Source organism: Marmota marmota, unplaced genomic scaffold, assembly GCF_001458135.2.
Source record: "Marmota marmota marmota unplaced genomic scaffold, marMar, whole genome shotgun sequence".
Taxonomy (NCBI): domain Eukaryota; kingdom Metazoa; phylum Chordata; class Mammalia; order Rodentia; family Sciuridae; genus Marmota; species Marmota marmota.
The window spans coordinates 4,036,639-4,059,428 of NW_026000130.1; the positions used below are offsets into that span (position 1 = coordinate 4,036,639).

General features: G+C 52.8%; 1 protein-coding gene and 1 long non-coding RNA gene across 9 annotated transcripts in view; both read right to left on the minus strand.

The window, feature by feature from the left end:
• Sgsm1 (small G protein signaling modulator 1) overlaps positions 1-15,971 on the minus strand; it is a 71,201-nt gene extending 55,230 nt beyond the window's left edge. The window contains exons 1-4 of one of the 6 annotated variants that reach the window (XM_048784972.1): positions 15,235-15,970; positions 14,726-14,845; positions 3,072-3,147; positions 74-236 (exon numbers count right to left, since the gene is read on the minus strand). In XM_048784972.1, coding sequence (XP_048640929.1) covers positions 74-236; positions 3,072-3,135 — 227 coding nt within the window. In that variant the 5' untranslated portion in view covers positions 3,136-3,147; positions 14,726-14,845; positions 15,235-15,970. Of the gene's footprint in view, positions 1-73; positions 237-3,071; positions 3,152-14,725; positions 14,846-15,234 lie in introns of those variants that run through there. The other 5 variants (XM_048784971.1, XM_015500239.2, XM_048784973.1 and 2 more) reach the window with 5 other exon arrangements.
• Positions 15,972-17,328: 1,357 nt separating this feature from the next.
• Positions 17,329-22,790, minus strand: part of LOC125611113 — a 17,885-nt gene continuing 12,423 nt past the window's right edge. For all 3 annotated transcript variants that reach the window (XR_007341241.1, XR_007341239.1, XR_007341240.1), the window contains exon 3: positions 17,329-17,341. This is a non-coding gene — a long non-coding RNA (uncharacterized LOC125611113). The remainder of the gene's footprint in view (positions 17,342-22,790) is intronic.

Below are 22,790 nucleotides of genomic sequence, written 5' to 3' on the forward strand. Positions count from 1 at the left end.
CAGGGGCTATGGATTCCTGAAGGGACTGGGGGTCACTCTCCAGGGGACTGACCAGCCTGGTCCCCACACTCACGTGCTCTCGATCAGCTGCTCCAGGTCCTGGACTTTGCGGCTCAGCTCCTCGGCCGGCAGAAAGCTCTTGCCCACCTTCATGAAGAGAGCCGCGATCTTGTTGCTGCGCAGGAAGCCAGCTGCCCGCCGCCGCAGCCCATGCAGGATGCAGGCCTCCACCGCGGCTGTGGGGACATGGTGGTCAGCAGCACTGACTCTCCTGCCCATGTTCCCAGCAGGGCTCAGAGCTTCAGTCAGACATGGGCTCCTTGGACAGCCTGTCCCCAGCATCACCTGCCTCCGGCTGCCCTGCACCCCAGCCGGCTTCCCCTTCTAATGAAGCAAGAGAGTTTAGTGGGTGACCCACAGTCGTGGTTCAAGGCTGGACCACCTCTACTCAGGTCCTCTGCTGGTCACTAGCCAGCTGTGTGACTGGGCAATGACCCCCTCGGTGTCTCGGCTTCCTCACCTGGAAAGGGCAGAAGTGTGAGCATTGGCCTCAGAGCTGCTGTTACGGGAGGAGAGATTGCATGGGAGTACTTAGCAGAGCCAGGCACATAGTGGGTGCTTTATGAATGTTAGCTATAGTGCTGTCAGAGAGGGAGAGATGGGCCATGGACTGCTGAGTCTACCTGGCCACGGAATATCAATATCGATATCATCATCATTGACACTGTGTCTGTAGCACAGCTAACACGTATGGGTCTCCTTTATTCTCTGCCAGGCCAGGGAAGAAAGGAAAACTATCCTCACTCCTCAGATGTGGACACTGAGGATCAGAGAGGTGAACTGAATGGCTCAAGGCCACCCAGAAAATGAGTGATAGAGTCAGGATTCAAACCCAATCTGAGTTCAAGGTGTGCTGTACCTGAAACTCTTTTGGGGATTTCATAGCAATCTTCTCACTTCCGTTTTCCCTGGAAGTCCTTCCCAGCTCTCCTCAGAACAGGACACCTGGGTTATATATAGCCTGGTCTCTACCATTAACTCACTGTGTGACCTCATGCAAACCACTTTCCCTCTCTGGGCTGAAGGGAGTCATTCTGAGAAACTGGTCCTGTGCAGGCCATTCTGATGGCCTCTGGTACTTCTGGGAGCCCTCCATCTTCTCACCTTCTCCTCATGCCAGTATACAACAGGTACATCATTAATGCTTACTGAAAAAGCGAGTATATAACAGCAGCTACTCCTTATTGGGCACCTGCTGGGTGTCAGATGACTGTTAAGGTTTACCTCACTTAACTCTTGAGACAAAACCCACGAAGAGCCCTAGTGAGCCACGCAGGGTGGATGGCTCGGCCAAGGTCAAGAGCAAAGAGAGACAGGAAGAGGCTTTGGGTCAGTGGCTTGTCTCTGAGTTGGCAAGTACTTGTTTGAATGAATGTCCAAATCACACCGTCCACTCTGCTCATGCATTTAAAATATTTTGGGTGAAACCGTTTTTACGATCTTAATTTTAACTTGTACGTATAAAACTTTCCACTTTGTTTATACTGAAATAAGTTGATCACCTTCAGGCTCTGTATACAGTGTTGGGTCCTTTCTGACAGAAGCTTCTAAGGAGAATGGATAAAAGAAACCTCGATGGGCCCTTCAAGCCTCCGTTGCTGCCATCTGATTTCTCTCATACAGAAACTGTGGTCAGAGTTAGGGAACTATGACTATGCTTCTTATCACGTTCTCCTTCTCTAAGGCCTTAACTGATAGATATGTTAGCAAGTCTTGACATGGACATGTATGCTTTTTATTTGCAAATAAAAAAGTCCAGGAGAAAATAAAAAGCTACATAAATATAACAAAATATTAATGTTTCAAATAAACATAGATATATAATATTCTCATATACATATGTACTTATTCATATGTACTCATATACACATATATGAAAATACATATAAATATATATACACCTATAAGTACCTGAGTGTGTATATATGTGTGTATATTTAAATAAACACATTCCACTTAAAAAATAAGACTTTGTGGGTGGCGGTGGCCCACACCTGCCATCCCAGGGACTCGGGAGGTTGAGGCAGGAGGATGGCAAGTTCAAAACCAGCCTCAGCAAATGTGAGGTGCTAAGCAACTCAGTGAGACTCTGTCTCTAAATAAAACACAGAACAGGTCTGGGATGTGGCTCAGTGGTCGAGGGCCCCGGAGTTCAATCCCTGATTCCTGCCCAAAGTCACCCAGCAAGAGGCAGACACAGGTCTGTCTAGGTGAAAAGCAGGTGAACTGAGCCTCTGGTCCCCCAGGTCACGCACATGCTCAGCATATTGTGAGCCCCTGAGTGGTGTCCCAGCCATGCACATGGAGCTGGTGGGCTGACGGGTGCCCTTGCTCAGGCTCTTCCTGGGGCCGAAGTCATAGGGAGGGGGACTGCAGCAAGCCTTCACAGGAGACACTGCCGTCATTGAAGACAAAGTTCCCAGGAAGGACGAGAATCACCCCCAGGGCGCACACTGACCTAGGGCTGAGTGCTGACTTCAGACTCACACTAAGCCCCGTCTCTAGCCACCGTCAAAGCACAGCAGCACCTGGCAGTGCCATTATCCTGGAACCTGGCGAGCAGAGCGGGTTTAGCAGAGAAGTCTGAGTCACGCTCCGAGCACCAGGCCTGTGCCTTTGCTGAGCCAGCTGGCCATGGTCCCTCGAGAGGTGTCAGCGGCTCTTCACTCCCTGTCTTTAGAAAGTCCCCAGCCACCCTGTTCTTGTACCTCGCCAGCTCACAGCAGAGCAGGGAACCAGCACGGAGGTCGCTGCTCAGGGGCCAGGACACCATGGCTAGGCGTGTGGGTGGTGCCCACGTGAAGAGCTTCAGCCACCTCTCCAGGTGGGTGTGGAAGTCACTGTCAACTGCCTCTCTCACTATTCTGCATTTCCAGGTTCTCCAACTGAGTCCCTTCAGGATCCAAAATTAACTTGGGAGTCACAATGCAAACCATGACGCGCGATTCTGGCTGGAAGACGCCTTTCCTAAGGCAGCTCCCAGGAAAGGCCGCGGGTGGCCACCGACTCACCGCAGAAGGAGATGATGTGGCTGCTGTCTTCGTGGACAAACTTGCGCGTGACGGCCTCTTCCATGATCTGCTTCACCTGCAAGGCAGACGGAAGAGACCTGTGCCACCAGGGCAGCTCCCCAGAGGGCTGTGCTGCTCCCCGGAGCCTTTCCAGGTCAGATGTCACACCAAATGTCCTCTCTTCCCTGACCACAGCAGCCCATATCCTGGCCCTTACCACGGGTCCTTCACAGTACTCACTGCCCTTCCTGTTCTTTCTCTCTATGGGCTTACTGTCTGCGCCCCCCCACCCCCACAGCAGACACCTCCTCTCCTGTTTTCACTGCAGTATAACCAGAACATAGTAGGTGCTCAGTAAAGATCTCAAAGAGAGGGTATTTGGATGAGTCAGGTGGGCAAATGAACCAGGAGGGGTGGCGTAGACGCTCAGCCCTGGCATCCAGTAGACCTGGGTTCGAATCTCTGCTTGGGTACCTCCCACATGGGTTTGTGAACTCACTGTGGGAAATGGAGGCTCTGCAGGGGAAGCAATTGCCCAGGGAGATGAAGCTGGCCAGAGAGGGGACAGAAGTCCACCTCGGGCCCCACGCCCCAGGCTGTGGGCTTTCTCACTACACCTGCTCGCTCAACAAATATTACCTGAGGTCCCCGATGTGCCAAGCACAGGGGGCAGTGGGAAAGGGCAGACAGGCCTCTGCTCATGTAGTTCCCCCTCTGGTGGCTTCACTGGATTCTAGATCCCAAGCTGCTCTAGTCACTATGGGATTTGAGCAAAGCCCTGTCCTCTCTGGGCCCACATACCCACCTAGAGATGGAGGGTGTCAAAAGAAGACCATAAAGGCCTGCTCAGCTCTGAATCACTGGGCTGTTGGGTCAGGGAGGAGGGGGAAAGTTCAGCACTGCCCAGGTCCCTTCCCCATGGCCTCTGCATGCAGTCTACAGCACATCCGGGCACCTGCTGAGGGCAGTGCAGGGCTCACTGCCCACTCTCTCTTACATCTGGATGTCTCCTGGGACGAGGGCAGTGCTCAGAGCACTGGCTGTGTGCTACGGAGGAACACAGGCCCACTCAGAGCTGGCCGCTGGACCACCCCTCCATCCTGTCAGCACCAGCCCCGGGAACAGCTCCCGACCTCCAGCTCAGAGAGCTCAGGCTGGGTTTTGCCTGTAGCGTTTCTAAGTGTGAAAACCTACCAAGACCCTGGGGATCCGGTCTTGTTTTACAGATGGGAAAACCGAGGCTCATGGAGGTGAAGTGGCCCAGCCAGTGTCACAGAGCCAGGAAAAGGCAGAGCTGGAATTCAGACTTAAAAAGATCTTTCCATTTCCCGCTGCCATATCCTGGTCCTTGTAGCAACTAGCTGTGTTCCCTCAGGCAAATCACATCACCTCTCTGAACAAGGTAGGGAATATCAGGTCCTAAGTGCAGAGCCCGGCACATAATGAGCCTGTGACAAATGTCACCTCTGCCTGGAGCCTCACCTGCTTCCTGTTACCGTTTTTTCTGGCCCTGGCTGGAGTGTCATCCTTCAGGACGTTACATTCCCTTGCTGGCGTTCCCACAGCAGCTGCGTTCCCAACACTGATCAGACTTGCAGTGCTCTGGTCCGCACCTAGCTCCCCTGCCAGGTTCTGAACCCCGTGAGGACAAGCACTCTGTGACTCCCAGCTTTAGCACTATGGCAACCTGCACTCCGAGTTCTGGCGCACAGTAGGTACTCAATAAATGGTGAATGCGTGCCTCTGCCAGGCCAGCCCACTCTGCACCCTGGCCCAGCCTCCGGCCTAGGCGGCAGTCTCTGGGGACCCCTGCTAACATGGCTCCCGCCCAAAGGTGCACACTCCAGCCCTTTCCATGGCTGACCCTTCTTAGGCAGGTTGTCGCTCTCCTGCCAACGTCCTCCTGTTCTCCAGAAGCCGCCATCTGCCTGTCACTCTCTGGAGTGGCTCTGACGCAGGCCCTGCCACCCACCTGTGTCCTCCCTTATGGTGGCTGCAGAGAGCACCAGGCCCCATCTGCTCCACGTCCCCAGAAAGAAGCAATGAGCTCCCTCGGAACAGCCAAATCCTCAGTTCTCACTCGGAGCTCAGGGAGGAAGGGAGGGGCCAGGCGGGGAAAGTCCTTGTTGTCACCATTCAGTCAGTGGCCTTGGGCTGCCCCTTACCATTCAGGCTTCAAAGACCTGCCCGACTCCCACTTTCTAGGATGCCACCTCCTGCCCTTCCTTTCCTATCACTCCTCTCCCAACCCTGGGAATCTGATCCTGCAATGTCACCTCTCCCACTCTGATAGGCTGAGTTGAGTCTTTCTCCCGAACCCCAAATTCATATATTGAAATGTTCTTAACTCCTGGTAGCTCAGAATTGGCTGCCCAGAAGATGAGACCTTCACCGAGGTGACTGAGGTAAAATGAGGTCATTAGGGTGGACTTAATCTGAAATGACTGGTATCCTCACAAGAAGAGGGTACCAGCACACAGACACCCACCCCGGGAAGACCATGTGCGGACACAGGGAGGTGGCGGCCTTCTCCATGCTAAAAGAGCGGGGCCAGAGCAGACCCAGGTCACAGACCGCAGTAGGAACCGACCAGACAGCTCGATCTGGGATTTCTGCCTCCAGAACCAACACAGAATACATCTGTTTGTTAAATGGCGTGTTCTGTGGTGTTCTGTGGCATGTCTGCCCTCAGCGTCATTGTTATTATCACATCCTCATCCCCATGGTTGAGCCACCCACTGGAGACACTCAGCTGCAGCCTTGAAGGTCAGGGGTGCCCTCAGGTGCACAGAGCCTCCTCCCAGTCTCACTCCTTCCCAGTGTGGCCACATCCAACCACTGATGGGGGCACCTTCTCCCCCCTCAGGACAGCTGGACAGGCAGTCCCAGCTCCCTCAGAGGGACATCAGGGCTTCCACTGAGATGGCATCATGGTCCACTGTCCCTGCCCACTCCCATTTGCTGACTTTCCTTCCCTGCCGTCGATCCCAAGAGTGTGCCTCATAAACCCCCTGCACACGAGCCCCCCTCAACCGGGACTGCCACGCTGTGGCGTGGACGGTCAGAACAGCGGTGAACACAGGGCAGGTGCAAATGCTGTGAATGGAGGTGCAACTGCCCCTGAATTCACCTGGGCAGGAGGTGGAGGCTGGGCCCTCTCACCAGCCCTCGGGTATGGAGCTACAGGGATGGAATCAGAGAGTCCTGCCCCCGAGGGGCTCCTAGTCCACTGAGTCCTGGGGCTGATGAGGTGCCCAGCAGATGCCCCACTCCTGGTCCTGCTGCGCCCGCCTCCCCTGGACCAGTTTAGAAATGCAAATTCCTGGGTCCCGCCCAAGAGCTACTGAGCCGGAAAATGTGCGGCATTTCTCAAGCCTTCCAGGTGATTCTGAGAGATGCCCAAATTGGATTAGAGAACTGGAGGGGAAGAGGAAGGGGAAGGAGAGGGAATGTGGAGGAGGAAGGGGAAAGGAAGAAATTCAGCAGCCAGGACTCTTGCAGGACCCTCCCCACACTGTCACCTTCTGGTCACTTCTCCCTCCAGCCCCTTCCAGCCCTAAGGGTGGTGATGATCCCTGGCTCCCTGCTGTTACTAGCCAGGGGTGCTACGTCCTGCTTTGCAGATTCCCAGCCTCCTTCCCGCCGGAGTCCACAGTCCCCCTGTTAAAGCTGCCTGCCGTCATGGCTGAGTTTGGGGGACCATCTGATTCCTACTGCATCCTGACTCTATGCACAAACCCTCTCAAGTCTGAGCGTGCAGAGTGGAGAAGACCGTCTGCTTCCAGCTGTGGATCTTGGAACTCAGGGAGGTTAAGCCCTCCCCTAGGTCACATGGTAGGGAGGAGACCAGGGCTGTCTGGCCCCAAGCCTCTCACCTGGGCATGGATCCAGGGCAGGGTGACAAATGGAGGTGGGGAGCCAGCACCACGCGCGTGTGCAGGTGAGGACCTCCCACCTCCAAAGCCTAGCTATCAGGATCTCAGAGGAAGTTAATAACCGCAGGCAGCCGAGGCCAGGGAGGAAATTAAAAAGGCTGGTGACTAGAGCTGGGGACAGATGCCCAGCACAGAAGGTGGCTGTGAGACTCTCTCCATGCATCAGAAAGAGGCTGCTGTCCACCCCAAGGGGAGGAAACCACCTGGGACGGACCAGAGTGTGGGCAGGCAGGGGCCACAGCCCTGGGGGAGGAAGATCCAGAATCTAGCTCAACTCTTTCTCCCCCACAGGGGTGGGCTGGAGCAGTGACGGCAGCAAGGTCCCCTGGTTCAGCGCGGCCCCCTGGCTCAGCACGACCAGCATGCTTTTCTAGGCTTTGCCTCAGGAATCCAGGATCTGGGCCGCCCTCAGGAAGTGCAGAGGAGGGGGTGGTGCCACTCTGGAGCCACCCAGACCGGCCCCAGCACCCCAGCGCAGCCACTCCAGTCCTGCATGAGTGTAGCCGGTCATGCCCTGCTGGCACCTCAGGGGCTCCTCTGTGAAGAGCGGCAGGGATATTACATGAGATGTACTGTGTGAAACAGCAGGAAGGGCTTGCACACAGTGGGGGTTTTATGATGGCAGTGCTCAGCACTCATTATTTCTGAGCACTCACTTTGTGCCAGGGACAGTGTGTAAGCACAGTTCTAATGAGGTTATTTCCAAATGATTCCACTTTACAGGTGGGGAAACTGAGGCACAGATCTTAAAAGATAACCCACACATGGTTATACAGAGGCGGCAGGTGGCAGACCAAGGGCCTCATCCTAATGGATACCTTGTCCACAGCAGAAAGCAAAGGCCATTTAGAACAAATGCTTTTGTTACCTCTCTAGCTTAGAGTGAGAGGAGGCTTACTGAGCATCTACTATGTGCCAAGGGCTTTATTCAGTCCTCACAAGAGTACTAATGATTATCCTCATTTTAAAGGTACATACATCTGGGGCAGCTCAGCGATACAGCACGTGTGAGGCCCTGGGTTCCATCCCCAGCATCAAAAGAAATACAAGATGTTTAATCAAGTCTCAGAGGGTTTATGCACAACTCCCAGGGTCACACTGCCAGGAAAGGGCACAGCTGGGGCTTGAACCCAGGTCTCTGTGAAGCTTCATCTCCAGCCCCATCCAGTACTGGATCATCTTGAAACCCAAGATGCCTGGAAACCTGTGAAAAGGGACCCTTCAGTCTCCCCAACTTGGGACCAAAAGAAACACTGAATTTTAAGTCAGGAGACTCAATGTGAGGCTTCCTGGGTCAGACTCTGCCAGCCACACTCTGTGAGCCTCTTCCAGAGAGGGGGACCAAAGGTCAGAGTGTTCAGGAAGATCTTACTCCTTACAAGGCCCCCCAGCATCTGCTTGCTTCCTCCAATGATGGGGAGCTCACTCTTTTTGGAGCCAGCTCATTAGCATTCAGGACAAGTGTCAGAATGCAGAGTCGCTGGCCTGGGGTCGGATCCTTGGCCACTCACTGTCTGTGTGACTTGGGGCATGTTTCCATTCACAGTCTATTAAGTGGTAGCAGCAGCCTGACCTATGGGAGGATGTAAGGCTGGACTGAGATCAGCAAGACAGTGCCTGACACTCAGGATGGGCCCCACAAACTACACACGACAAACACACAAGCTTGGGGAGACACGGACTCCAGGGCTCACGCATGGCTGACGTGAGGTGGTCACTAGATGAGAGCTAGCTGTGGAGAAGCTCTTCAGTGCGGCTCCCTCTTGCCTGAGCTTCCAGGCCCAGGCCAGCAGGCATAGCTGGCCTGCTCTGGGCACTGCCCCACCCCTCCACCACAAGCCTCTGACCACCTCCCACCCCACCCTGCCTCCATTCAGAGGCCACGCTGAGATCCCGCCCTCCCTCCACCTGCAAATATTTAAACAGCATAAAAGTAGAATTAACCTCAGGAGGGAGTTAGGGCAGACGGGAAACCTGGCCAGTCATGGGTTCCTCACACCTGCCACCTGCCCATGTCCAGGTACCCTCATGCCCGGCCAGGCTCACAGTCAGGTCACATCCTCCCTGCCCTGCTGTGCTAGGTCCTGTTTATTCGTCTGAGCCCCGGATGGGGCTGCCCGGCCCTAGGGTACAGGGTGACTGTGAGGCGGACGGAAGACACAGGGAGAGGGGCTCAGCAGGGCCCAGCACACAGCTGGCCCAAGTCAAGGAAGGCACAAGCAGGAACGAGACCTCAGGAGCTGCCAGGCAGGCCAGGTCAAGCTCCAGCTCTGCTCTCGGGTGACCTCAGACCTCAGTTTCCTGGTGGTGACGTAGGAATGCTGCCTGCACACTTTACAGGGACGCTCTGGGAGGCTCTGTGAGCAAGGTCTGCCCAGCTCAGAACAAGGCCAGGCACACTGTGAGTGCTTGTAATAGGCATCCCAGACAGCAGTGTCCCCCATTCAGGGGTCCACACTTCTCCCATGGAGGGGCTGCCTGATCACCCTGTCTAAAATAGGGTCTCCTGCGAGCCACCTTCCCACCACCTCCCCTCGCACCCTGCTTGCTCCTTTTAGGGCTCACGGCTTGATGCTCTTCAAACATCTCTGGGCTTATCTGTTTAACACCCATCTCTCCCAGGAAGACCTGGAGCCACAGCATGCAGTAGGCACTCAATATGTTGGTGACCACTCCGATCATATACCTCCCAGCAGCCCATGCTCCTGGGTCTCTGCCCCACCAAGCTCTCTTTGCTGCCGATCACACTGACAAGTTTAAGACCAGAGTCGCTGGAATTTTTCTACAAAGGATCAGACAACAAATCTTTTGGATTTGGGGTAAGACTTGCAGATAAACTATGGGATGCTCAGATAAATCTAAATTTCAGATTTATAAAGGAGATCTCTTTTAGGAAAAGCATCTTTCGAAGGTGGCCTGGAGCGTTGCAGGCTCTTTGCTGCTGTCCATGCTCAACTGTGTATTCTATAGTTTTATTTGCTGACTTTGGCAAATTATTTTTATTTGCTGAATCCGGGAAACCTATTTTCGGCTACATGTAGTCTAAACCACATGGTCTCCTTTGTTTTTTGTTTATAATCCTTTAAAAAAAAAAGCACTCCCGGCTTAAAGGTGAACACGCAGACTGGGTTTGACCCAGAGGGACCAGCGCAGGGCTGTGGTGCCTAGTGAGGACCTAAGCAGAAGGTACCAGGGTCGCAAGGGCTCCTCAGAGGCAAGACGTCTCCACTGGACTCAGATCCCTGCCTTGCCCCATCTGGGTCTCAGATGATTGGCACCTGGCAGGGGACAGGAAGAGCGATAAGGGTAGGGTGAGTGATGCTTGGCCTCAGGGGCCCTGATTTTTACCTCCACAAGAGAATCACAGAGGACAGGAGGCTATCAGGGTGCCTGGAGGGCTTTGCAGGTGGCTTTAAAAACACCTGAATGTGAACAAAGTGGGGCAAAGAACGGGTGACTCAAATGCTCCTTGGCAACCCCTGGAGCAAGGGGCTGAGCAGTCACCAGGCGTGGCCACCCTGCCTGCCTCAAGGGCACCTGGGCTTATGGGGTAGGGCAGAGGCCTTCACAGGCCACATTGACAGCTACCTGGACCACTGTACTGTGAACCCAGGTTCCTGACGGTGGCAGAGGCCAGGGCCTCACCTCCATACCTTTGCTCATGGAGGGCCTCCGGCCAAGTTCTGTCCAAGCTGACCAACTGCTTGGCTTCAAGCTCAGCCAAGTCATCACCTCCTTCTAGAAGCTTCTTAGACTCTTCCTACACCCTATTCTGTGTTCCACTAACACTTTTTCCTTTCACTTGTCACAAACTCTCTTTGCTGCCGATCACACTGACAAGTTTAAGGCCAGAGTAGCTGGAGTTTTTCTACAAAGGATCAGACAACAAATCTTTTGGATTTGGGGTAGGACTTGAAGATAAACTATGGGACGCTCAGATAAATCTAAATTTCAGATTTATAAAGGAGATCTCTTTAGTAAAAGCATCTTTTGAAGGTGGCCTGGAGCGTCGCAGGCTCTTTGCTGCTGTCCATGCTCAACTGTGTTTCTCTGGTGTCTCCTGAACGCATAGTGAGAGAGACATGAGCTGAACCATGAGAATGGATAACAGTAACAGCCTAAGGCTAGTTCCCTACAGCAAAAAGCTTGGTTCTATGGGAACAAATGACCAAGAAACCAGACCTGACAGGGCAGCGGGGAGGTCAAGGAGGGCTTCCTGGAGGGGGTGATGGGTCAAGATCTGAAATAGAGGCAGAAATTACTTCTCTGGGCCTCAGTTTCTCCACCTCTAAAGCAGAGAGGCCTTGTGCTTTTCCTAGAGACAACTTGGAGTCAAGAACAGATGGATGGACAAGGTGCAGAGAAAGCACTATGTGGAAATGGCTGTCAGCTTTGAGTTTTTTCACTTGTTATGGGCAAGACAGGGAGAGGGGAGAGCTAGGAGGGGCTGGAGCAGGGCCAGTGGTGGCGGTGAGGATGGGAGGATTTGGGGAAGTTCAAGGCACAGACTGGGGGATGAAGGGGAAGGGGCGGTGCCAACCTGCCAGACCTGGCTGTTTCCATGGGTGGCTCAGTGTTCCTTTCCCTCTGAATCCTGTCCTCTCCCTCCCCGCACCCTGAGCTGCTCACAGGTGTCCTTCCTTCTGCCTGACCCACAGGATTCCCACTTCCTCATACAGTCCCTCCACTTGACCTCCTCCCACTCCAATCTGTCCCCAGCTCTGGATGAATTCCTGAGCCACAACCACCTCCTCATTCTTCTCCGAGGCCCCCACCTCAAGTTGATGCCCCCCCCACTTCCAAACCCCTATCGACAGGCCTCCAATGCATGGTTATGCACACCAGGCTCTGGAACCAGACTTCCAGAATTCCAACCCCAGCTCTTGCAGGCATGGCCTCGGCTAACCCATAACTCATGTCCTTTCCCTTGGCCTCACCTTCGCCACCAGTGAAATGGGCAATATTAGTTTCTGTGTCAGAGGCATAAGAGGATCAGCTGACCCTCCGTATCCAACTGTTCTATATCTGCAGATTCAACAAACTGGTATTGAAAATATTTTTAAAAGTTATTTTTCTCAACTTATTCCCTAAATAACAGAGCATAACAATTGTTCATATAGCACTTGCATTGCATTAGGTATTATAAGGTCCTGTAAGATACCTAGGGAGATTTGGGACAGGCCTAGGTTATATGTAAATATTCTGCCCTTTTATGTAAGGGACTTGAGCATACAAGGATTTGGGCACTGCAGGGGTCCTGGAACCTACCTCCCAGGATAGGAGAGGTCACAGGACCTTTTAAGCATTGGAAGCAATAGCTGCTGCATAGTTAAATGTCCGTACAGTTGTTTTAGTAGCACCACCCAGCACCAACCTCTACAGTGCTCACTGTTTCTGGCCCATGCTCAGGGACATGATTTCTTCAACTCTTCATGGTAACTCAATGAGATGGGTACACCCCCTTTTTATAGATGAGGAATCTGAGTCATGATCAGATGAAATGACTTGCCACAGAATACTCAGCGTGAAATGCCAGGGTGGGAATTCAAACCCTGGCTTATCTGTCCCACACCAAGCCTGAAACACAGTAGGTGCACTTATTACTCATTCAATAGATCCCTATGGGTGCTCCATAGGAGTGGGTGCTTCCCATGCAAGTCCAAAGATTCCCAGCAACTATGCAACCTAGGTGTCGCTGTTACCATTCCTAAGTTCCCTAAGAGGCTGCTGACCTGGGGAGGCAAGACCCACTGGGCCTGTGAGGAGACTGCACTTTGCATCCGTTGGAGCCCCAGGTTGCTCTGTCTAGGTGGCCAGTGCACCTGCTCCCTCAGCTCACTGCAGCTGAACGTCATGGTCATGGCCAATTCCCTGCTCCCAGAGCCAGGGCCCAGCAGCACCTGCCACTTCTGCCCTAGGCCAACAATTTTCACAGTCAAGCTCTCCCAGCACACCTGGCACTTCCCACCTCTCTCCAGCCCCAAGCAAGACCTCCAAAGAGCACAGTCCTAACAAAGACAAATCTCCACCTTTCAATGCTTATTACTAAGCGAAGAGGCTGATCTGCAAAGGCTGCAGATGACATGATCCAACCGGATGGCATTCGGGAAAGGAGAAGGCTAAAGAGACAGGGCAGAGATCAGGGGTCACCAGGGGCTGGAAGGGGATAAGATGAGCAGGGGGAGCATCAGGGCATGTGGGCAGTGGAAATGCCGTGCGAGAGGGCAAAGGTGGTACAGGTCAGTATACAACCGCCCAAGCCCACAGAATGTGCATCAGCAAGAGTGAAAACTGAGGTAAGCCACAGCCTCCAAGTGACAATGACGTGTGTTCCTGAATTGTAACAAATGTGCCTCTCTGGTGGGCACTGACGGCAGAGGAGACTGTGCACATGTAGGGAGGGGGACACTGGGGAAATCCCTGTACCTTCCCCTCCATTCTGCTGTCAACCAAAAACTGCTCTACAAAATTGTCCATTAAAAAAGAAAAAGAGAGCCAGGCAGGGTGGCCCATGCCTACAATCCTAGTGGCTGGGTGTCTGAGGCAGGAGGACCAAGAGTTCAAAGCCAGCCTCAGCAACTTAGTGAAGCCCTAAGTAACTCAGCGAGACCTGGTCTGTAAATAAAATAAAGAAAAAAATAATCTGGGGATGTGGCTCAGTAATTCAGCACCCCTGGATTCAATCCCCAGGACCAAAGAAAGAAAATAAAAAGAAGGAGGAAAAAGAGGAGGAAGTGTGCTTTGTCTGCACGGGGGTGGGGGAGGCTGAGGGCAGGCAGCCAGAGCTCAGGGCGAACAGATCCAGCGCCTATTTCCAAACCTGCCTCTCCACAGCTCAGCACAGCATGGCTTGCAAGGGGCTTTGGGGGTCTTTGCAGAGATGGTGCCTGATGGTAACAGCTCAGAAGCTTCCCTGCCACCTCCCCAGGAGGCCATGGGGGAAGACGCAGGGTCAGGAGGGCCCATCTCTCTGTCTGTTCTTGACCTGTCCCTACCTCCCTGCACCTCACTCCTGCCGCCTTACTTTCCCTAAAGTCTGCCAGCTGCTTGCTGCCTGAGCACCTTTGCACTGCCCTTTCCACTTCTTGGCCAAGCAGCTCCTGTCCATCAATAAGCTCTCAGCTCCCAGGACACCTCCTCTGAGAAGCCCATTCTGACTGCCACCCAGGAACACCCTGACCCTCTCTCCCCCCTTTCTGTCTCTTCAACCATTTCTGAATTCATCCTATTTCTTCATCAGTTTGCTTGTCCTCTCTCAGACCCTCCTTCTAGACCGTGGGCTCCAGGAGGACAGGGGCCTTCCCTGTGCTCACTGTGGTCTCCCCAGCTCCCCCAGGATTACAGGAGCTTGGAGGATGCTGGTGAGTGACCATATTCATTGCAGGGGGGAATGCCCGCCCTCCACCCTTCCTGCCACTCCACACAGCACAGGTAATGACAGCCGAGCCAGGGCTGGAGGGCATCCTGCAGCCCCAGAACAGGTGACAGCAGGGAGGGGACATGGGGATGAAAAGGACAAAGCAGTGCCCTGGGTCGTCAGAGTGCAACAAAAGTCCTCCCTCCAGCTCCTCCCCGCTGAACCTGCCCTCAAGGTGGGTGTTGGGACGTAAGGAGAAGCAAAGGCCTCTGCGCTAGCTCCAGCCCGGCTCTGGTTAATGGTTCACTGTCTTGCTATCAACAGGTGTCGGGAACTGTCCCAACAGTGTGAGGACCGGTCACCTTGCCAAGAACCAGGAGGGTGTTCAGGGCCTGGGGACGAGGCTCCTACATCCATGTCTCCACTTGTGGTCCTGTCCAGTCCTTCAGACAGCCCTCCAAGGAGGCTCCCCTGGTGCTCACCTGGGGGCATCATGGCATAAGAGTCCATAAGGCTGACACCCCCCCCCCCGGCCCATGCACAGACAGTCACCCATGGAGACTATGGAGCTGTGACTGTGATCCCCATCTCCATGCCATCTCCCCCCACTCCCAGACACTAGCCAGCACGTCCCAGGCTCTGGCTCCAGACACCCCAGAACGACCAGCTTCCTCATGTTCACCCACTGCTCCTGGCGGGGCTCCCCTGGCAACACGCCACATCTCCCCTCATCCAGGGGCTCAGGACAACTCCACGGCAGGGCCAGGAGGCTCCCCGCAAAGAGCTTGTCCCTTTGGACATCAAGAAATACCCCTTGCGTTCAACATATAGCACAGCTCTGGGGCCTGCAGCACCTCCACCCAGGGCTTACCCAGCTGAGCAAGCTCATGCTCTGAGAGCAACTGCAAAGTCATCTGTGAGCACAGGGCAGAAACTGACCCCCTGCAGCTGAGTCCATCTTGCTCCCACTGGAGTGATCGAAGCAGTCCTTCCTGCATACAGATGGCACCACTAGAACAGGTCAGCAACACTGCTGCACAAGGGAAAAGAGACTGTCATCCCAGAGGTTCAGGTGCTACTAAATGGGCAGGACCACAATTTGAACCCAGGACTGTCTGATTCCAAAGTCTGGCCCTTTGCCAACTCCAACTCCACACTCCCAGCATAGGTCACAACCACCTATGGGCTGTTGGTTGCAGCTGCAGAGCAAGGTAAAGCAGGGTTTGCAGCCAGACCCTTGGGTGAACCACTCACCATCTCTGGGACCTTTGGAAAGTCACCTGTCATCTCTGTGCCCCAATTTCCTAATCCCCAAGAGAAGGTGTTTTATTCACTGCACAGAGCATGGGGGTAGTTAAATGAGATTGTCCACAATCTCCGTTTCTGATGTTTTTTCTTTGTTTGTTTGTTTTTTAAGCCTTTATTCTCTTAAAATATTTTTAGCTGAGCCCTGGGTTTTCTGGAGGGGAGCAGGACTCCCAAGGCCTTATCAGCTACTATGTTTTGTTACATCTTAAATGCAGACTTGGCAAATTCTAAGTAGAGGAAACAGACAAGGCCTGGTCACAGAGGGTGGCGCTGGCCAATCAGATGAGCTGAGATTCTCAGACTCCTGCAGCTCTAGAACCCTCTCTGCTTAGAAAGCAGGAACAAGGGGCTGTGAGCAGGGATCGCCTAGGAGTCACATAGTTGTTAGGAACACAGGCCTAGGAACAAGGATTCAGTCCATGTCCTGCCACAACAGGGTTCTGCACCCTTAGCAACTGAAGGCCTGAGAGGTGACAAAAGTGCCCTTTAGTACTTGCTAACCTATGATTAAATGCTCCCCCCAAGCTCCTATAGCACCCCATGAGGCTGCTGCAGGGACACCCAACACCCAACGGCACAGGAGACACAAGGAAGCAAGACAGCCAGGCCCTTCTTGCCACCCTCGCCACTGAGAACCAGAGCATCAAGTCTGCCACAGGTGCCCAGGACTATCTGAAACTCCCAGGAGCTGCACTGCCAGAGGCATGAAAAAGCCTCAAAATGCATTACGTGGACAAGACTGCATTGCTCATGAGAAGTCCTGCCCCCGTGAGCCTGCACACACAGGCTCATTTAAGTCAATCCAACAGGACTCAGGGACCCAGAAATGTCCGTCTTGGACGTTCTGGACCCATCCAACGGCCAAACCTTCTGCAGTGCCTCCTCTGCATGGAAGGGAATAAAGGCTGGGCCTGCAGTTCGCAGCCCAGAGTCAAAATTCTACAAAGAACAGGCAGAAGTTTCCTCTCTGGCCTGACACCCTGGGGACCGTGCTTCCTCCCACTGGTACTTGCATGTTCCTCCTCTGGTCCAAACTCCCCCAGGGCTCTCATGTTACCCAGAGTGAGGACCAAAGACTTCAGCAGCCAAGAGGCTTGGCATGGTGGGCCCTGTTCTTTCTCTGACCTCATCGTCACTCTCCTTCACTCTGCTCTGGTTTCATTGGCCACCTTGCTACTCTGTCTTCCCAACTCAAGGTCTTGCAGGTGTTGATAATTCTGCCAGGAACACCCTTCCTGCAGAAGTGTATGTCCTTCCTTCCTTCAACGCTCTGCTCAAACATTATCCCTCAGAGAGGCGAAGCTGACCACCACCTCTGCTGAGCCCCTTCCCTCTCTTCCAGCCTTTATATTTCCTATGGCACTTTTATCATATATATCACTTTTCCTATATATCACCTTTGATATGTATTATGTATCTACATGTTCCCAGGCTGGATTGTACATTCAATGAAAGCATGTGAATAAGTGCTCAATCTGCATCTTCTGGAACAGGGTCTGGGACACAGTAGATGCTCAATAAATATTTATGGAAGGAGGGCAAGGAGGGAGAGGGGAAAGAAGGAAGTTTTCTTTTATGATCCAGCAGACAGTGTCCACTCTCCTTCTTGCGGTCAGCTGAGACATCCTGGAGGAGAGCTCTAAGCAAACCCTCTCTTGCTCTTCCATCTCCTATAGCTCTTGCTCCCTGCTGAGGCGAGCACAAGTGCTGCAGCCTGGCTCATCCAGTCCTGCACAGACTGGGAGGAAGCAGCCTCCTGCCTCATATCCTTCCTCTGCACGTACCTGTCCTCAAGTCATGTTCCTGGGGTCTTGGCTGAAGTTCAAAGCTCCCTCTAGCTGCTCTCTCTTGCCAGGGTCACAAGAGCCTGTGAAAATGGTGCTTGAATCCTAACTGCTCCATACTGGCCGTGTGACCTCGAAGCAGGCTGCTTCACACCTCTGTCCCTCTGGCTCCTCACATATCTAGTAAAGGAGATGAGGGTTCTCCTCATGGGGCTGTGATGGGGAGTGAAGGAGATATGGCTTGGGATCTTCTTGGCTTGGTGCCCAGCACCCTGTAACCCTCCCATGAGCTGGGAGGAATTAGGCAATGCTAGCATTAGCACAGAGTGAGCTGGGGCTGTGGCCTCACCTAGCATGTGCGAGGCCCTGGGTTCGATCCTCAGCACCACATAAAAATAAATAAATAAAAGTAAAGGTATTGTGTCCAACTACAACTAAACAATAAATATTAAAAAAATATTAGCACAGAGTTTGGCCTTGCTGGTGGCTAGAGCCACTTTACAGGTAAAACACTGAGGCGGGCTCAGGAAGTCTGTCCCAGACAACACAGCTGGGCAATCACAGATCCCACTTTTTCTCTGAACCCCCAAAATGCATAGGAAACAATTTAAAAGAATTGAGAATGAGTTACTCAAGAAGAGGACGTGCACATCCGACTAGCTAGAAGGGGTGTGGTGGCGTGGGGTCCATCAGCATCAGGTGACAGCAGCTTTCCCAGATTTCAGTACAGTTTGAGCATTTCTAATCCAAGAATCCCAAACCTGAACTTTTCTGATGTGAATGTGATGCCACAAGTGGAAAATTCCACACCTGACCTCATGTAACAGTTCACAGCAAAATACAGGTTCACTAAGAGTCCTGTGTAAAGTTACCTTCAGCATAAATGGCTTTTCATTCACATAAATGAATTTCATGTGTAGAAATGGGTCCCATCCCTAAGTTACCTCATTTTGTATATGCAAATATTCCAAAATCTCCCCCCCCCCAAAAAAAAAAAATCAAAACCATGTCTGGTGCCCAGCATTTTGGAAAAGGGACAGTATGACCATTCTGGGCTGGATCCTCCCTGTGGATGATGTGGTTGGGGTGGGAAGAGTCTTGTGTAGTGCAGGATGTTGTGAGCTCCATGCCTGGCCTCTTCCTGCTGGATGCTGTGGGGAAGTCCCAGCTGTGACAACCAAAATGCTTCAGACATTGCCAAAAGTGCCCTGGGGTAGGGTCACCATATTTAGCAACACATACTAAAAACATATTCACTGTTTTTTTCTGAAATTCAAATTTAATGGGCCATCTGTATATTATCTGGTGACCCAACTTTGCGGGAAGGACAAAGCTACTGCCCTGGTTCATGAAGAAAGACTGGGTTGGAGTCAAACCATGGAGTTCCCCTGGAAACAGCAAGTACCCCCAGCCTTCCTGGCCTGTCTCCAGCCCCCCATCCTGGGCTGGAAGGATCGCTTCCCCAAACACACTCCGCTGTGCAGCTGTGCAGATGGCTCTGCAGTGACATGCCTCCCAACAGCCCCAGTTCACAGATGTAAAAGCACCTTCCCCTGTAGGCCCTGCCTCATCTCCCTGCCTCCTCCCTGGCTCTCATCTGCCACCCACAAGCCCCTGCCTTCTCCTTTCCAATTAAGAGGCCTCCCAGCCCAGCCAGAGGCAGGAAAACAAGGCAGTTAGTCACTTGGCTTCCGTTATCAACTGGCATCACATGGCTGCTTCCTTTAATGGCAGTTGTCGAGGCAACGGGAAGCCAGTCCCTGCTCACTCTGGGAAACAAAACAAAATTAAGGGGTGTCAGGGAGACAAGCTAGCCAGGTAGGAGCCATGACAAAGCTGGTGGGACTTAACCAGGGGAAATCATGCTGAGGCCACCTGACTCCAGCTTTGCCTTGGTGGCACATGGGGAAGAGAGACAAGCGATAACCCTGCCCTGGAAAAGCTCAGGTGAACACGGTGGCTGTTTTCACCTGGTTGATCCTGCCAGGTGAGTAATTTTCATTCCCACTGTGAATAAACCCAAACTCTGACACTGAAGATAGAGATAGGTGCTTATCTAAGATGGTCCAACTAAGGAGCCACCAATCTCAGCCCCTCTTCCTTCCCTCCATAATCCCAGAATCCCCCCCATTCTTTCCCCTTTGCTCTTAGACCACACACTCTGTTTCCTCTGCATCCTACACAGTTCTCCTTCCTCTCTGCTCCAGCTACTTCGCTTCCTTCAAATTCACCATGCACCATCCAGCAACAAAGCCTCTGGCACCTACAGTTCCCTGTGTGGAATGGATTTCCCTCTCCTCCAGCTACTTCACACCTCCACCTAAAAGGCCTACTCGGCTTTCATGTGTCTTCTTGTACATCACATCCTCACGGAAGCCGTCCCTGATGCCCTGGTCATCTCTCTCTCTCTCTCTCTCTCTCTCTGTTGGTGATAGAACCCAGGGTCTCCTGCATGCCAGGCAAGTGCTCTACCTCTAAGCTACACCGCTATTTGCACCTGCCCCCCCCTGCCCAATCTGATGCTTTGTTGGTGCCCAGTGCCTTCTGTAATGATCCTCATAATTATTCTTGAGAATCTTCCAGGGTCTGTCTCTTCCAGGAGAATGCCAGCCCCAGGAGGGCAGGGGTTGAGTCTGTCTGCTTCACTGCTGTGTTTATGAAACCAAGCTCATGTTGGATACACAATCCTCATTAAAAAAAAAAAAAAACCATTTAAAAAGCCTCCAGGACTTGAACCCAGTTCTGGTTGAGCCCAATGTACCTTCTTGACCAGTTTCATTGGTCCTGGGTCCTGATGGTTTCTCAGGTCAGCACTGAACAGATTTTCCAGCCTCATAGACTGTGCCAGGCCCTTAGTGGCTGCAGAGGCTCAGCCCAAGCTTGCAAGCTACCCAGCTTATCTAGAGAAGCTGATAAGACACACCTTCCAAAAAGAAGGGTGAGGCTGTAACAGTCAGGGACATGTTAGGGACATGCTCCTCTGAACCCAAGAGGGAGAGGAAAGATGATTCGTCACTCGGATTTCTAAACAAGAGCTTTGATGTCCAACCCACTAAAGACTGGCTCTCTGACACTGGAAGAAATGTTCCTTGCCAAGGAGGTGAGCAATGGAAGGAAAGAATGGAGGAGGTTTGCTTTGGGGACACAGATTCATTCATTCATTCTTATTTACTTATTTTACCAATCTCTTAGGGGAACCCATACTCTAAAGAGAGCTCAAAGACAGCAAATTTGAACCAGTTCCCCTCCACTGGATCTGTGTCCTTGAAACATGGCTTACTCTCTCCAGGTCACAGGATTCCCATTTATACATTGCAAACTATGTCCCCCTCATATTCCAAGGTTGTGACACCATGTAGGTGTCGATGGAAGCATTTATGGTATGGGGGGTGGGTAAGAGCTTGGCTCTGATGTCAGACAGATCTCGGCGGTAAGTCCTGAATCTGCCCCTTCTTCGCTGGATGCTCTTGGGCAAGTCATTCCTCCCTTCGAGGCTCAGTTGATTGTGTGTGAAGTGGACTCAACCTACCTACCTCATTAGCCTATGGTATACTCAGAGCATGGCACGTACTGTCCACTAGTAAATGGAAACCCTTATTTCTAGAATGAGGGCCCCCAGCAATGCAGGATTTAGAAAGCACCACCAATTTGCAACTGTGATTCCAGATCTGGAGTTCAACAGATCTGGACAACCTAGTGAGTTTAGGCCCCTGCCCTCCCAGACACCAAGCAGGGTGAGGAGCGGTCCCTCTGAGCAGGAGCTGGCCTCAGCCTATAGCCACACAGAAGGCTCATTCCAACTCCAAACCTGTATGACCCCAGGACAGAAGCCCAGATCTCTGGTCACTTGGGGCAATGCATGCCCCACAACCTGCCCTCTAAACCATGCTACGCTGACAAGGATTAGACTGGGACATCAGGACAAATGCCTCCTTCTGCATACAAGAAAGAGTCCTAGAGAAGGGAAGGGACTTGGGCAGGGTTCTGAGGGAGCTGGTGACAGATCTGGGACCAGAACCTGAGCCAGAGCCCTCCCAGATGCTTTGCTGACACTCTCTTGACTGCCATTTTTCAATTCTGCCCTCCTCAATTGGACCAACCTGGCATTTCCTTACAAACCAGGACTGAACAGAAAACCTCTGGGCTTTCTGAGGGATCCCAGATATCTTGCACATTTCCTTATTCAAAAACACTAGAATGTGCAACCAGCCCTGGAGCTGATTCTTAAAAAAAAAAAAAGAAAAAAGAAAAAGAAAAATACACACCCAGCGCTTGTGTGCACAACCATGCTACCCCAAGCTGGGGACAGCAACAGGTCCCAGCCTCCAGGCTGCCGTAGAGGGCTGCCTGCCTTCTCATGGGGAGGGGCTCCTCAGTGGTGCTCAGTGCTGCCACCCCTAATAAACACACGCGTACATGTACACCCACCCCTAATAAACACACACGTACATGTACACCCACTCCAATGCACACACAAGGACCAGGCTGGCCCACAAGGTCTACAGCTATGCAAGATCTTGAGCTGGCACCTCACAAGATGCAAACATGGCTGCAAAGGGGTACCAGGCTAAGTGATGGGGGGCAGGTGGTGAAAAGAGGAGGGCAATACACACACCACACAAACACACACAATCACATCCTTATTATTTACTCATACTTAGCATCACACAGACTCACAAAAACAGTTCACACACACAGATACACATACATACAATGCCTAGAAATACGTTTGGACATCTTCAGACAGACGCACATACAGGAGGTGGCTGGCTATGAATCCAGAGGCTGGGCTAACTTGGCCCAGGGCAGAGGGAGAACTGAGGCCTGTCTGTCAGTGAGGAGATAGGGATGAGGAGACCCTGCCTGCCAAGGGAGCAGTCCACAGACACTGACCTGGGACCATCATGGAGGGGCCTCCCAGCTCCTGGAAGTGGCTCCAAAAACTGGGAACATGGGGGTGCAGTTTGTTTTGTTTCCAAACTGAATCTCTCCCCTTTGCTGAAGGCTGGGCCCCTTTTGGCAGCCCGATTTATTATGGTCCCCTGCCCCAACAGGCCTGCCTGTCCCAGGGAGCTTGTCTCTCCTATATGATCTCCTCACTGAGACCTACACACCTGTTCCTCCATAGGACAGGGTCTCGCCAGGCACCTCAAGGTATGGCACCCACCCCTACACACAGCTCAAACACGCCAGAGGTACCCCCACACCTCCAGCCCTGCAACCCCCAAACTCACAGGCCACACCTACAGGCCTGTGGCGGTAGATGCCACCCCGATGAGCCCGCCTCCAACGTTGGCGGCCCCCGCCACCAAGGAGCATCCCTCCAGGAGCCGCT